Raw genomic sequence first — 16,947 nt, forward strand, 5'->3', positions numbered from 1 at the left:
CATTTTGTGAAAATGAGTTCTGTTAAGAGAGAACCCAGCAATCCACATAATTGGGCACACAACATAAATGACCTACCTTGGGATAATAAGTAATAACAATGATGGCAACACACCTTACAACATGCTGAAAGCAAATGCACAAACGTAGCCACCACACTCCCGCTGATAGGGGTATTCCTGTTCTTCCCTCAGGAGGCCTCGGTTACTATGTAAAGTTCCAAACAAGGGCACCAGGGTCATTTTAATTTTTAAAAAATTAACATGAATACAAGTTCTAATATTTTCTTCCATCTCACTGTTCCATCTGTTGACCCCTGGACCCATTCAGAAGGCCACTGTTCCGCCAAGACACCAGATACGCACTTCTAATGCACAAGCCTGTCACTCCACTGTTTTAAAATCTTCAAGACATCCCCATTATCAGCTGGGCACAAGCCAAAATCCTGGAAATAGGTCCTTTATAATATGTCCCTGGACTTGCATCTTGCATTCATGTCTCCTATTCCTTAACCATGTACTCTGAGGCCTTGGTCTGTGGTTATTCCCAGGATGAACCCCAAAGTCATCTCCCTAAAGATGCTTCTGAAATAATTGTTTCTCCCCCTGTTCTACCACAGCACATGTGTAATCCAAGTTACCAGTAAACCATTTCTCACAGAGCCCATGATTTATCCATCTTAATGTCTCCACCCCTCAGCTTGGAGTACCCATCAACCTTCTTCTAAATAAATTACCACACAGCATACACCCTCAACGTCGGTCTGTGAACGTATGCTAGATTTCCCCACCACTGGCCCTTTTTTATACGACAAATCTCACTAGCCTCTTTCTTCTCTACCCATGAAGACACTACCCATTTTTCAACGTTCCACTCACATGTATCTACTTTGTAAAGTTTGTTCTTTATCTGACTCACTGACCAATTGTCCCCTCAAAAAAAAAAAAAAGGCATGCTCTTCTGCCTCTGAACTTTAATAAAAATTTAACTTTCCCTTATTGTGGTTCTAAGTATACGCTGCCTAGTACTGTTTTTGTGTGTATTCAGTTATCTCCTGGGAAGGGCCCCTGTGGCAAATGAAAAGCGGGCTAGGCCAGACACAGCATTAAAAACACACAGAATCCCAGAGCAGGTGGGACAAGGGCCATGAAGCCCACCTGGCCGACAGTGGTATCTCCTGACAGGAGAACCCAAATTACAGAAATAAATGCATTTCAGAGCAACATCAAGAAGGATGCACAAAAAAAAAAAAAAAAAAGACTGCCCTCCCTAAAGCTGGGGAGTATCCCCAGTCCATGTCTCCTGAGATATAAAACTCTATGGCTCTCTGCTCTTCCAGTTACAGGACTGACGGTCGAACATAGAATTGCGGGTCCAAGCTCGTTTTGACAAGGACTAGGGAAAGAAACACGGAAACACCCTCTCTTTACACTAGCCACTTAGTAAATCCATGTGGGATTCCAATGCCCAGAAGCAGCTCCCTGGAGAGAGCAGGGGTCACCTGGAGACCAAAACTAGGGAGACACTGGGCGGTCACTTTGTAAACTCTGACAGCATATCAATTAGACAGATGTAACATATAGATGTTGTAACTCACTAGCTCTACCAGGCAGGTGGAATTTGCAGATTGCTCTCACTGTTGGAGAGAAAGGGAGACTCTGACCTCAAATGGCAACATTGTTACTATCTGAATTAATTTGAGTAAAGTTGGGAGAGGAAACTGGACAAAAGATGATGAGGCCGTAAGAAGGCAGCAGACGGGCGCCTGGGTGGCTCAGTCCGTTAAGCCACTGCCTTCCGCTTCTGTCATGATCCCAGGATCCTGGGATCGAGCCCCACATCCGGCTCCCTGCTCTTCAGGAAGCCTGCTTCTCCCTCTGTCTCCCGTTCCCCCTGCTTCTACTCTGTCAAATAAATAAAATCTTTAAAAAAAAAAAAAGTATAGACAGTGTGAACATGGCCTTGTTGGGTTGAGGTTTAATCCAGGAGACATTAAATATGAAAAGAACATTATGTGGTAACCCCCCCCCCCCAACAAGGACCAGCGTTCAGAATATCGCTTCAACTCACTAACTAGGACATCTTAAATAGGACAGGTAACCTCCCAAAGCCCAGTCACCATTCTTTGTTAAATAGGAATCACAGGACCTACCTCAGGAGTTCTTATTTAAAAAAACAAAACAAAACAAAACACATAACTTGTGGCAAACACTCAGGTCAGCATACTTCTGGCAGGGTGATCTGCATTGTGCTTCTTCCTCCTGACTTAAGACAAATTCTTTATTAACATCACCTAGCTTAATTTCCACCACAGCTGTCTCCTGGCCTCCAAATTCCTCTTCATCTGTCCTTCTCGATGAAGTTGTTTACAAAGGCCGGATGACGCCCGGAGCAGTTTCTGGTTGCTTTGGGCTCCCCCTCGTGACACCACCTGGGAATTGCATGTGAAGCAGCCCTCCCCCACCGCTCCCAATTTAAGGCAAATGCACCTGAACAAAGATTGTGTGCCTATGCTCACACACGCACCCTTGTCTTCTTTATCATTCTCCCTGGATCTACTTTTAAACTTTGCCTTAAGGAATACTCTATCTTCCCTAAACTTGAAAGTTAACTTTAGTATTTAAAAATTGAGTTAAGGATAGTGGCTAGCATTTTCATGCTGGAAGTCAGCGGCAGATTGCAAAAATCTGTCGGCAACTTGATCTTTATTTTCACAAATGGGTACCAGTTGATCAAGATAGGTATTTATCCTAGAGCATATAGTCATTTCCATAGGACACAGCACTCTGCCTTCCCCACTTTTCAATGGGTCCTCACAACAACCCAGTAATAAGTCAGCCAGATGTTATCACCACTTTTCACAAATGAGGCACAGAGGGGGTGAAGGAGTCGGCCCCAAACTACACAAGAAGGGACTGAGCCAGAGGTAGAACCCACAACATTTTGCATGGCCGTCTGTTCCGTTGAGTTTATCAACTCTTGCATTGGAGACACTTCCACCATATCCGGGAGCCTCACTCCAGACGTAGTTCATTCCGCAAGGACAGACCTGGGTGGGGTAGCACTCAGAGACGGTAGTTGTGCACCTTGTTCTGCTGCATCAAAAGGTTCGCCAGCATCGAGACACGGAATGTCTAGAATACAGCATCATTTCTCCTTCCTACTGCCACCAGTGCTATCATTCTACCATTCATTCCCGGGGCCCACTTAAGAAGAAATTCCATTTCAAATGAGGAACTCTAAGATGACCTCTGTGTGTTTACGAGTATGTGCTCCCATGGGTGGGCACTGAGCTGGGCTTTAAATTGCAGGGTGGAAAAGACAGCCATCCCAAGAGAGTCCCGGTCTCGCGTTTTAATTTTGTGCTTCAGTACTTCTTATCGCTTCTCCATTTTGGGTAATAAAGCAGCTTGTCCCCAACCTATCCTGGGAGCGGCAGTCACGAAAGACAAGGATTTTCTCCTCTTCTTCATTTAACAAACTGTTACTGTGTTCCTACTATGTACTGGTTTTAATTGCGGTAAAACATACAAACTGTAAAACACACCATCTTACCATTCTTAAGAGTATTATTCAGTGAGTGTTAAGTATATTCCCATTATTATACAACCAATCTCCAGAATTTTTTTAATCTGGCACAACTGAAACACTATACCCATTAAACAGCTCCCCATTTCCCCAAACCCCCAGCCACCATCATTTTACTTTCTGTCCCTATAAATCAGCCTTTTCTAGGGACCTCATATAAGTGGAATCATACGGTATTTGTCTTCTTGAGTCTGGCTTATTTCACTTAGCACAATGTCCTCAAGGCTTACCCAGGGGGTATCATGTGTCAGGATTTCCTTCTGTTTTAAGGCTGAATAAATATTCTGTTGTATGTATGGATCACATTGTTTGTCCATCTGCTGACGGACACTATGCACAGTTTTTAGAGAAGGTCAGAGCTTGGTTTGTTAGGATGACAAGCATTGAGCAGAGTCACAGGTACGCTGCCTCCCAACATTAAATAAGAAAGCGGCTGAATACAGAACACAAAAACTTTTCTGGCAGGAAGAGTGGATTGGTGAAAGGGTAGCAATCTTTTTAAAAGTTAGGTGGGACCCCAGACTTGAAACCCCCTTCCCTAAAGGACAGACAAGACCAGTTCTACTCAAAGCACCGTTGTCGAGCTGCGCACCACTCTCAGAGAGCAGATTTCTGGATATGAAATCTGTTATCCTAGTCTCTCTTGGCATACTCCCTAAAACAGACTTTTTTCTTTTTGAGAGAGTGTTCAGGTGGGGTGGGGGGGAGGGGCAGAGGAAGAGAGAGAATCCCAAGCAGTCTCCTCGCCCAGCACAACATAGGCTCAATCTCACATAAGCCTGAGATCATGACCTGAGCCAAAACTCACGAGTCAGACGCTTAACGAACTGAGCCACCCAGGTGCCCCACTAAATCTGACTCTTTAATGGTGACCATAGACGGGACTCGTTAGTTGTACAACTGTGGCTTTAAGGACTGTATTTGATGAGTTCTTTAGACCTACTGAAAGTTTATGCAAAGTCTCAGGACAGTAGAAGTCGGTAAAACATGTGGGTTTGGTTTAGCTATTCATAGGAGAGAATAGATGCATACCAGCTTCCTGAGGTCCGAGTCTACCATCCAAGTCTTCACATCACAGGTGGGAAAGTGAAAGCTAATGGCACACAGGTCAGTTGTTACACAGAAGGCCAGAGGAAAAGTAAAAATTAAAACTAAAAAATATTTGCTCAATTTGGCACTGCCCACTCATTTCAATTCAATCATCAGCTTCTCAAAAGATACAGTTTTCAGTGTGATCTGTGTTAAAACCACATACTGTCATCACCATCAACTACTTACTGAGTGGTATTGAAAAGTTCAAGCAGGGTTTTCACTCATCCACCTCATGTTTATTAATTACATCTCTGCCTCTCGGTCACACAGATCTTGCTGGGTCAGAAATACAACCATTCTGTTGACTGGTGGTCCTTTGGTGTTCTCCTCTATGAGATGCTAATTGGTCAGTCACCTTTCCATGGGCAAGATGAAGAAGAGCTTTTCCACTCCATCCGTATGGACAATCCCTTTTACCCTCGATGGCTTGAGAAGGAGGCAAAGGACCTTCTAGTGAAGGTAAGAAATGAAGTCAAGGAGACTCCATAGATTTAGTATTAGGTATTCTGATTGGTACTCCCCTTCGTTTCTAGGTTCTGATTTATATATGGTAAACAATAGTCATCTCGAACTGGATTTAAATGGATGCTCACCATCTGTGTCAACTGAGGCACCAATAGGATGGACATTAGATACCAATTCCACGATGTTCCATCTCGCTGAGACACCCCCCCCCCCACTGTTCACTACCTGCCGAATGAGCCTTTCAGGCAGTATTTACAATGATGCAGACCAACTCTCTTGCCACAATCCTGTGTCCACTGGAAATATTGATGCATTTTCCCCCTACAACTCAGAGTTCAGACTGTCACCACCTCTGCAGCAACCTCTAGAATTCACCATCAAAGCAGGAGTCAGACCCCTGATCATGATGGCCCAGAATCAATGCAGAACTGGTAATGCCACAGAGGCGAACCGGGAGCTCCTAGGCCAAACCAATGAAGAGCTATAAGAAACACCTGAGAGCCATCATTAAAGATCTGGATTTTAGACAGAGTCCCAGTTTACCTTTGTAGAGGATGCAGAATACAGTGAGTACAAAAAAATAAATCAATAAATCACAGTACTACAACATGCTATCCCATATAACAACCACCTGCCCTCAGTGAGCTGTCCGGAAACTATTTGGACAAGGAGATGTACCAGTGTGATCAAGAAGCTAACAAATCTTAAAAGTAGTGGACCAAGAATACAGGTGTTTTAAATTCTGGCATCTCTTATCTCAGCTGGCTTTTAAAAACATCATTTAGGGAAATAATTTCCAGCCTTGGTGTCTTTATATTGAAAAGGGAGAACAAGGTAAGACTTTTCAACATTAGAACCTATCAGTGGATTTAAAATCTAAACTAAAAAAAGATGACCAGGCCCATCTTTTTTCACTAGTCTGCTTTTTTCTCATGAACTACTTGGACTTAAATGTAAAAGGCATCAGCTTCTCCTGCTCTCATATACAACTGACAACTTGTCCAGAGTCTTTGAAATGTTGAGGCAATTCTAGAGCTCTCCCCCAGGAATCAAGATATTGAATCTAACGTGCTGGCAAAGCCTTCCCAGGACACCTAGCCCAAGGCTGATGGCATTTAGAATCTGAGCCAGTTCAATGCAGCTTTCCATTTGTAATCCAAACAAGCCATAAACCCAGGAAACTCTCGGAACAACCAGTTAAGTACACTTTTAATGACCGAACAACACACGTATAAAATGAAAGCTGATTTCCAAAGTTAACCAATTAAAAAGACTATAGTAAAAATGAAGTTAGGATTGGATAATTTTGCTTTACATAAAGGCAAGCTCAAACATCCTTAGAGCCGCTGCTTTTCTTTTACACATGACTTCGGGTGAGGCATGGTTGGCGCCAGCTGCTGTAACAAAATATCAGAGACTGAGGGACTCACACAACACGTTTACTTATAGTTCTGGAGGCTGGACGTCCAAGAGCAGGGTCAGCAGGGTTGGTTTCTTATGAAGGCTCTCTTCCCGGTTTGCAGGCAGGCATCTTCTTGCCTTGTCCTCACATAGTGCGTGAAGAGCTCTCTGCCGTTTCCTCTTGACTAATTCTATTGGACCGTTCCTGCCCATATGACCTCATTTAGCCTTAATTGTGCCAATCCTCCAAGTACACTCACATCGGGGGTTAGGGCTTCAACATACCAATGTTGACAGGACACTGAGAAAGCCTGATCCAACAAAACCCACCAGAAGGAGGAAATAAGGAAACAGTTTGGGGGGCTGCCTGGAGGTGATCCACATTCAGCTGTTGATGTTCCATAAAACTCAACAGCTGTGCTTCCCAAACCTAGCTCCGCCTCGGGATCTGGGAGAGCTCCTGCCGAGGAGTGAGGGTGAAGGAGTAACGGGCCAGGTGGAGTTCATCAGAAGTACATGTTAGAGGAAGAAAGGATCGCTTCCAGTTGGAGGGGGAAAGATGAGGAGTTATGTGTATGGACTATTACTCGGCAGTAAAAAGAAATGAACTATTATTGACATACAAAACAACTTGGATGGACCGCAAGGGCATGAGGCTGAGTGACCAAAAAAAAAAAAAAAAAAAAGGCCAGTCTCCAAAGGTCACATTCTGTGAGTCCACTTGTGTAACATTCTGGAAAGGACATTGTGGAGACAGAAATCAGATTAGTGGCAGTGGGGGTTAGGGAGTCTGACTATAAGGGGTGTCCCAAGGGACAGCTTTGCGCTGACAGGACAGTACTGGCTCTTCTGTGTCGTGGTAGTTACCCAGATCTGCACGTGGGATAAGATGACAGAGAACTAGACATACACACTGTATTAATGCCAGTCTCCTGGTTTTGGTATGTCACTGTAATCACATATGATATAAGCATTAGGGGAAGCTGCGTGAAGGGTAGACAGGACACCTTTCGTAGCTTTTTTTTAATTATTTACTGACAGAGAGAAAGAGAGGGAGAGGGAGAGCACAAGCAGGGGGAGCGGCAGGCAGAGGGAGAGGGAGAAGCAGACTCCCCACTGAGCAGGGAGCCCGACGCGGGACTCGATCCCAGGACCCTGGGATGATGACCTGAGCCGAAGGCAGACGCTGAACCGACTGAGCCACCCAGGCGTCCCCACCTGTACTAGCTTTTAACATCCTGTGAATCGATATGTATGGACTGAATGTGCCCACCCCAAATTCTATATTGAAGCCCCAGCCCCCAAAGTGATGATTATAGGAGGTGAGGCCTTTGGGACATAATTAGGCATAGATGACATAATGAGGGTGGGGCCACCAGGATGGACTAAGTGCCCTTACACAAAGAAGAAGAGAGAGATTTCTCCCCCTCCAAGTGCGCTCACCAAGGAAAGGCCATTTGAGGACACAGCAGGAAGGTGGCCATCTACAAGCCAAGAAGAGGGTCCTCACCAGAAACTGCCCAGGCTGGCACCTTGATCTTGGACTTCCAGCCTCCAGAACTGTGATAAGTAAATGCTTATTGTTTAAGCCACCATGTAGTCTATGGCACTTTGTTGTAGCAGCCCAAGCGGACTAAGACACTATATTACTTCAAAATAAAAAGTTTATAAACAAAATAAAATCTAAGGCAAAATGTCAGCAAATACCAAAACCAAAATCATGCGCAGTTCCAGTAGCAGGAAAAAGATTTGCTGTGAGGGTGGAAAATAAATCAGGTTGAACAGAGCAGAAACCAAGACAAGTGAGGATAAAGAATGGGGGAGGGGAGGACTAGTTAGGGAAAAGTGGTTTTACGTTCATGTGGAGGAGATGGGGCTTATTCTTTCCCATGTGAGTTAATAAAAATTCCCTGTCCTTGTTCCATGAGGAAGAAAGCCCTCTCCCGTGTTCCAGCAGTTCGGCTGATAAAAAGTAGTTTCCCTCGTGCAATTTGCTGACAATAAGACTGGCCTCTGGTTTCATCTCTGCTCCCCATTTGCTCTGTAGCTTTGATGCAACAGTCCCCCACATCCTTGAGCTCCCTTTTCTGCAAAGATCAAAGGTAGTATCATTTCTGACGAACTTCCTCTAGGGAATTATATGTATAATGTTGTAAAACCCAGAAGTAATTGGTCCTCTGAAAAAGCGGCATCTGTTACAGCAGCGGCATCCACATCAGACTCTGTCCCCTTTAGCCGTCATCAGGCAAGGATGCACGTGGTGTGTGAACCAACTACACGGTGAAAGAGGTGGTGCTCCATCACGAATCACAACTGGGACATTGCTGTTCAGTTGACTCTTGCCAAAGAAACACCCCTTTCTCCCTCATGTGTCCATCCAGGATGTCCTGCCCATTTACTTGGAAACTGCTGGGAGATGAGTGATCTCAAACAGAAACACCTCTCCCGTCTGTAGAAAGATCTGTCTGAGGAGGGAATGAGGAGGGGAAATGACTCCAGGGTGCTGTGCGCTGGGGGCCTTCCTCAGCAACCCAGCACTGCGTTCTAGCCCAGACAGTTAAATGAAGTTTTAACAAACTCCAGCTGCATCCTGGCCATTTGTGCACAAGGTGTGCTGTTTCCTAGAAATGTAAACCACCCTCTGACAGCTTTTGTGAACAAAAGCAAGTCTTCATTTGTGAACATTGAGTCCTTCGGTGCAGCTTCCGTGGCACAGAGCCGATGGCCTCCCATGAGGTCACCAGTCATCTTCAGGACCTGGAAGGAGGAGGGGTGATTTGTGGCAGAACACAGAAGACAGTAACTTACTCTTGTGCAAGACTAGAAAGAAATTTGCATCTCAAAGCTGGAGATCACATTATATTCTCATTACACCTTTTATCTTTTAAAAGATATATTTTTTCATTTCACAGGTACATAGACCAGGCTCAGAAAGCTTTGTCATGATGCCCTAGGATCAAATGCCCCACGTGGTACTGGGAACATCTAATGGGAAACAGCATGGTGCACATGCAGCCTAGGGCAGTTACTTCTAATTTAATTCACTGCAGTCTTTAATTATAACAACATGAGCTAGTTTTTGGCCCATTCTTGAGGCACTCACACCTTCCCTCTCGTCTTGTTTCATCAAAATGTCCTTGAGAAGTACAGGTCTCCCATCCAAGTACTAACCAGGCCCGGCCCTGCTTAGCTTCCAAGAAGTAGAGGTCAATAGGGTATTATGATCGTTTCAAGGGAAGAGATGTGGGGTCAGTCACTCATTCCTTCTGCTTCTAAAAAATCAACCTGCTTTTCCATCTGTTGACTTACATTGGTGTCTGAGGCCACAGAAAAAAGAGGTTTTACTGTGAAGTTGGTGCCTTTCCTATGTGCTGTTCTATACACTAAAAACAAGAAGCTAACAAAGTGAGGACTGAAGACATATGATCTGCAAGCAATAAAGTGGGACCACCGCTCACTTAGTCAACAGACATTTATTGAGCATCAACTTTGTGCGTGGCACTGTGTGAGGTCGGAAGAAGGAGAAACATAAATGGTATCTGCCCTCTGAGCTTACACTCTAGTGAAAAAAGTACTCTGAAAAAATATTTATATATAGTGATACTTTAGCTAATGAAGGGAAGATGTCCAGATGCTCTGTGGAACCCAGAGGAGAGTCTATTCACCACCAGAAGCAAGAAGGGGCTGCTTATAATTCAGGCTCTACCCCTGACTATGGCTGTTTCTGTGATCTTGAGCAAGTAACATAGCTACTCTCTGAATCTTATTTTCCCCAAATGACAATGGGACAGTGATATCTGCCTTTGGAATCTGTGTTTAAAATCAGGATGATAGAGCTGAGACATCTAGCACCATGCCTGACTCCCCAAGAACATTAGTTGGAATGAGTCCCAGCATCAACCGTATGACCCTGAGCTTGACTTGAAGGGCAGGGGGAGCTCACCAGGTGTTAAGGGAATCAAAGAAAGCCTCACAAAGAGGGGGTATTTAAAGACTGGTGGGCTGGGATTTAAAGATGGGGAGAAGGAAATGGGAGAATGTGGGGAGAGGTATCTCCTTGAAAGATAGAAGGGTCACTAGCGAAGGACAGAGGTAGGAAAGACAGCTGGCACACTGAGTGAGCAGACATGTCTGGATAGAAGAGAGGGTTACAGTGGGATGTCAGCAGAGGCCACAAAGAGCCTGGGATGGCCGCCTAGGTGCAGAGGACGTTAGGGCTCACCAGGGCATAGAGATGACCTTGCTTCACCCTGCATTTTACAGGTGAGGAGATCGAGACAGAAAACTTGCCCGAGGCCATGTGGGTAGTAAGTGTCTTGGGTGACAGCCTCATGTCAGTGTTTTCTAACAGAGCTTTAGAACCTTAAGTTCCATTAAGAGGCCTCAGCGACCAGCATAGGGTAAGGGGTGGGGAAGTTAGGACAACTAACCACGTGGATATACTAGGTGGTTGTATGAGCATTATAATTGGATTTTTTAAAAAAAAAGATTATCATAATTACAAAAAAGAAGGAAAAAAATCTCTCCTTTGCTCTAGCATGTTGTTTTTTGTTCTTTTAGTTTTGGGATTTGGGGGGGGGAGGGGGTTTGGTAGAGCCTTTGAGGATTTTCAAGTAGGAAGGCAAGACAAGTAAAGGACTGTTTAAAAACACGTAGACTGGATATTCTTAAAATAGGTAAAAGCAAGAGATCCCTGTAAATTAGTTGTTAATGGAGGTCAGGTCCTGCCAGAGCCTCCTGGAAAATCACTGCATTTCACTGTGGTTCTTGTTTCAGAGACCCCCGGTGTCCTTATGACACCCTATAGCTAGCAATTACTTTCCAAAGAGACATCTAGCTGGGGTAAGAAAAAGTAGTAAGCACTGCAGGCACTTGGGACCCGTGGCTTCCCCAGGTCTCATGTTTAGACTCTATTCCGTACTGCCTTTGACCTGCTGTGTTGGAGTTTGAAGATTTCCAAACTTCTTTCCTGTCTTGGCCAATGTTCAGTTGGACTTCGTGGAGGAAAGTAACAGGAGAGGGGACAGCACACAAATATGTGTGTGTATATGTATGTATGTAACAAGTCAGAAAATATTAAAGATGATTTAAATATTATTTTATAAGCAGATTTGCAGATGCCTTGTCCAAAGCGGACTCTCGGCGACTGGTTTATATTATCGCTAAAATGAGATTTTCTTCATAGCAGGACTATTCTCCTTAGAAGGTAGCTTTATCGGAAATCAAACTCGATTAATGGGCAGTCAACTAAGCAACAAATGATCCACTTATTCTATGTGGTTGGGTTTTACAGACCAGGAGTCAGTGCATACGTGTGTGTGTGTGTGTGTGTGTGTGTGTGTGTGTGTGTGTGTCTGTGTCTGTGTGTGTGTGTGTCTGTGTGTGTCTGTGTGTGTGTGTCTGTGTGTGTGTGTCTGTGTGTGTGTGTGTCTGTGTGTGTCTGTGTGTGTGTGTCTGTGTGTGTGTGTCTGTGTGTGTGTCTGTGTGTGTGTGTGTCTGTGTGTGTGTGTGTGCGTGTGTGTGTGTCTGTGTGTGTGTGTGTGTCTGTGTGTGTGTGTGTGTGTGTCTGTGTGTGTGTGTGTGTCTGTGTGTGTGTGTCTGTGTGTGTGTGTGTCTGTGTGTGTGTGTGTCTGTGTGTGTGTCTCTGTGTGTGTGTGTCTGTGTGTGTGTCTGTGTGTGTCTGTGTGTGTCTGTGTGTGTGTGTGTCTGTGTGTGTGTGTCTGTGTGTGTGTCTGTGTGTGTGTGTGTCTGTGTGTGTGTCTGTGTGTGTGTGTGTCTGTGTGTGTGTGTGCGCGTGTGTGTGTGTGTGTGTGTCTGTGTGTGTCTGTGTGTGTGTCTGTGTGTGTGTGTGTCTGTGTGTGTGTCTGTGTGTGTGTGTCTGTGTGTGTGTCTGTGTGTGTGTGTGTCTGTGTGTGTGTGTGTCTGTGTGTGTGTGTCTGTGTGTGTGTGTGTCTGTGTGTGTCTGTGTGTGTGTGTCTGTGTGTGTGTGTGCGTGTGTGTGTCTGTGTGTGTCTGTGTGTGTCTGTGTGTGTGTGTCTGTGTGTGTGTCTGTGTGTGTGTGTCTGTGTGTGTGTGTGTCTGTGTGTGTGTGTCTGTGTGTGTGTGTGTCTGTGTGTGTGTGTCTGTGTGTGTCTGTGTGTGTGTCTCTGTGTGTGTGTCTGTGTGTGTGTGCGTGTGTGTGTGTGTCTGTGTGTGTGTGTCTGTGTGTGTGTGTCTGTGTGTGTGTCTGTGTGTGTGTGTCTGTGTGTGTGTCTGTGTGTGTCTGTGTGTCTGTGTGTGTCTGTGTGTGTGTGTGTGCGTGTGTGTGTGTGTGTCTGTGTGTGTGTGTGTGTGTGTGTGTGTGTGTGTGTGTGTGTGTAGTTATAGCACCCCCGCCACAGAACAGCCCCGCAGGAAGGACACTTCACTCACTTCACACGTGAGGACGCTGTGAGTCAGAGAGTCCCCTAACCTGCCAGAAGTCCTGCAGAACACAGGGCAAGGCTGATTTCAAACCAGCTCTATACCCCTTGAAAGACAGCATTTCTAGGGCAAAGAGCAAGGAAGCAAAAGCCCAGATTCTGGAATATTCAGAAGGCTCGTTTGAGGGAGAATGTTGTCCCCAGTGTGACTTGAGGCAACAGTTGATACTGGTAAGTACAAAAATAAGGTTAGAAAAGCAAGTGTCAAATCACTGGGCCTTAACTTTTGTGGAGTCAAATTCCTTTGGCTCTAGGTTAAGAAATGCAACCTCGTCTGAGGCTGACCGGCTAGGCTCGTTCCTTGAGAAGTAACTGCTCCCTTTCCGCTATCGCTCAGCTCTTCGTGAGGGAACCTGAAAAGAGGCTGGGAGTGAGGGGAGACATCCGCCAGCACCCTTTGTTTCGGGAGATCAACTGGGAAGAGCTTGAACGAAAGGAGATTGAGCCACCGTTCCGGCCTAAAGTGGTAAGGACCCACCAGGACCGTTTGTTCCCCACTGTTCCTGCTTTGCCTCTCCCCCTACCCGGGGTTGCCTGCCTGCCCTTCACCCCTGCCTCAGCCCCAGCTTTCCTCCTGGGTTCAGTTCTTGGAGGAAAGTGCTTCCTTAATTACAATTCGGATTATCTGGCCGGTGGCAGGGCGGGGTGCAAGGGGATGTGACTCTTGTTTGCACTGTCTGACCTCTGCGAGGAAATCATGCGCCTGCATGAAAATGAATTGCTGGGCGTCCATGCATCAGACTTAGCACGCACGTGCCAGGTGACTCTCAGATAAGATATGGAGCCTTTGCACGGGGTACATACCTGCTCCGTGGTCACTCTCCGTGTCAGGGGTTTTGGAGCCATCTTTTCCATGATATTTATTCGAGTTTGCCTGACACTTGTAATTCATTCACATAACTATAGTCCCTAATGGGGATTGTTACATGTTCTTCTGTTGAAGGAAGAAGTCAGCCAGGGCCTTAGGAAAAGACAGGCCTCTAAATTCCCATGCGTATGCTCCCTAGCAAAAGTCACTGACCTCCATGCGGAAAGGCAGAACGACCTGGCCAGATGCAGAACGGGCCACCATAAAGTGAAGACAAAAGTAAAGCATGGTCAGGATGAAAAAGCTCTGCGTCAGACAGATGTTGAGAATGGTGCATGCATGTAATGCCACTGAACCATACTCCTAAAAGTGGTTCAAATGGTCACTTTTATGTTAGGTACATTTTTACTACAATTTTTACAAGAAATCATTTTTTTAAAGTGGTAGCTTTGCCGGCTTTACCCATTCCCGGTGATTACTGGGAGAAAAGTAGTAATGACCTAGGTAGATATAAACCATCTCTACTGTCTCTTTGCATGGAGATGGCACAGGCTCGTGGATTCCAAGGCAGAGTCCTTCACTCTCGAAAAGAGCTATTCCTATTAGTCAGGCTAGTAGATGGCCAGAAGAAGCAGGCATTTCCCCAGGGTTAGCAGAGTTAGTCTCAACGTCTGTCCCAAGCTCTGGGGACGCTCTAAGGGTTCTACAGCCTGGCCTCTAGCACTGCTATTGTTTGTGACAGTGCCATGCCTAATTGATGAGTTAATGATTTGTGACAAAATGCATTTTTACCTTGTTTTAGGCTCATCAGAACAATGTGATTTATGTCTCAACTTCCACGGTACATTACAATCAACTTGATATCGTCCACCTAAAAATCACACTTTTGATTTACACGTCCCCTACAGGACAATTCTCGATTCTGCCAGTAGGGAGGGATTTCCCTCACATGTTGTCTAAAGAGCTATTTGTAGGCAGAGGCCACAGGCCATTGGCCTCACCAGCCTAGGAGCCCCCTTGAGGGTAGGAAGAGTCTGACTCTTAGTTATGCTCATATATACAAGGGTGACATTTGAAAATCTTAAAAAAATCGAATTGTACACCGTACAAAGCAGTATTTATAAATAGGTGTTTGTTTTTACATTCTTTTTTTTTTCTCATGGGCACCAATGGACCAGGTGGCTTGAGGGGAGCTAGTCCCAATCTGTCTGTGGAAGACAGTCCAAGATGGTTAATAATAAAATTAACATGGGTAGAGGAACCAACAGTAGTGAAGGATATTGATATAAGAACAGGAACACATTATCTGCAGAACTCCTGCCCTTGCCTCCCACTGCCCAATCCCTTCCCTCCCTTTCCCACACTGTCCCCTGAAGACCGAAAGGCTACAGGTCAAATTTGGGCTCACCACTGTTTCAAAGGTTGCCAGGCCTGTTTCATGTAAACTATTAACCAGAGGCAAGAGATCCTATCTGAATGTATATAGTGAAGTTCCTTTGACATGAATTTAATTGTACTATTGCTAAGCGAATGCCTCAGGATCTTGGGAATGTTCCATAAATCCACATATGACCATCTCTAAGTATCACTTGTTTACCAGCAGCGCCCACCTTGTCATACAACAACTGTAGCCTAGATAACAGAAATGAAGGTATTAATTCAGTGGCTGATTTTCTTCCTTTTTTCTCTCCACTCCTCCCTTAAACTCTGATCAAGAAATCACCGTATGACTGCAGCAATTTCGACAAAGAGTTCCTAAATGAGAAACCCCGGCTGTCGTTTGCAGACAGAGCCCTGATCAACAGTATGGACCAGAACATGTTCAGAAACTTTTCCTTCATTAACCCAGGAATGGAGAGGTTGATATCCTGAGGGGACCTCTCCTGACCCACGAGGGAGTTTGCCTTGTGTCTGTGAACTGGTCCATGTGATGCTCCTTGGATTCCTTTTCACCTTGGGAAAGAAAAGAAACACTCCATAATACAGGCTGAGACCTTTTAGCTCCTCACTGACTTTGTATCTGCGGCAGAAGCCAACTCCACTTCACTAATAACCGCACCCTTCGGTGCCTCCTGTCCTCTCCTGGGGTCACTCTTGAAGCTGGGTCATTACTAACCATAGTTACTTACTGGCACCACGGTTCTCCTCTGCACTGTGAAAAGACCTGAAAAGTTAATACTGCCCTAAATCGTGGCTCTTCCCGTGGGCACCAACGGCTGATCAATGACCTGAGGGGCAGAGAGAGCACAGACTTCTCAAGACTGAAACAGCACGTCGCCGGGTGCAGGAGTGGACCTCATTCAGCAGCATATAAGTAACCACTAACCCGTTTTGTTCTGTTCGCATCTGTGGAAGTGGAAGTGGTGGCAGGGGCAGGCCTGGATGGGTTTTTGTGGGAATTCTTCACAATAAACATAGCTTGTAACTTGAGATTTACAAATCCATTCGTTCTGATTAGCCATGAAAGTCTCGGGAAAGAGAAAAATGGAAAGTAAGACGCGCTCATGTCCTTGAGACGGAGGGTTTAATAAAACACCTACTGTGGCTATCATGTCAACATAGCGTCAGTTTGTCCTGCCAGTAGAACCACCCCATCCGCCATTCTCAGTTGATTTCAGCGTCAGTGGAAGTCACTCATTACCATCCTCTTCACACTGTAACAAGAAAGGAAGTGCATAATTCTTCCAACAGAAAAGAAAACCAATCTCTTACTATACCCGTAAAGTTGATCTGATGACTCATTTGTCTCCCTTTCGGCATTATTCAAGGTGAAAGACCCATGCATGCTACTAGTAGCAGTCGATCGTGTTTAACTAGGATTCTAGCCATACATGTTTAAGTGTCTGTGCTGTTTGTATATTTTGATAAAATATTGTGACTTAATGACAAAGAGGTGGATATGTAAAAGTGGAATAAAAGAAAGAAAGAAAGATGCCTCCTAATAGTTTAATTCCCTACTTGTCCCCCCAAGAACTTGGGTTTTGTCATGGTTATCATCAAAATGTAGCTAGCGTTGAGTTGATGTTGTAAATTTGGGGAATCACTAAAAATCCCCAAGTAGGTGAGAAACTCAGATAACATCTAAGTTACTGTTATGTTCCTCTTTCCCTTCACCACGAGATCTCTTGGGAGTG

The 16,947-nt window shown here is 45.1% G+C and overlaps 1 protein-coding gene across 5 annotated transcripts in view; it reads left to right on the plus strand.

The window, feature by feature from the left end:
- The window catches only part of PRKCQ (protein kinase C theta), a 175,666-nt gene extending 158,923 nt beyond the window's left edge, over positions 1 to 16,743 (plus strand). For all 5 annotated transcript variants that reach the window (XM_027595466.2, XM_027595470.2, XM_027595467.2 and 2 more), the window contains exons 16-18: positions 4,949 to 5,137; positions 13,343 to 13,471; positions 15,530 to 16,743. In XM_027595466.2, coding sequence (XP_027451267.1) covers positions 4,949 to 5,137; positions 13,343 to 13,471; positions 15,530 to 15,685 — 474 coding nt within the window. In that variant the 3' untranslated portion in view covers positions 15,686 to 16,743. The remainder of the gene's footprint in view (positions 1 to 4,948; positions 5,138 to 13,342; positions 13,472 to 15,529) is intronic.
- The last annotated feature ends 204 nt before the right edge of the window (positions 16,744 to 16,947 follow it).

This window comes from Zalophus californianus, chromosome 9 (assembly GCF_009762305.2).
Source record: "Zalophus californianus isolate mZalCal1 chromosome 9, mZalCal1.pri.v2, whole genome shotgun sequence".
NCBI lineage: Eukaryota > Metazoa > Chordata > Mammalia > Carnivora > Otariidae > Zalophus > Zalophus californianus.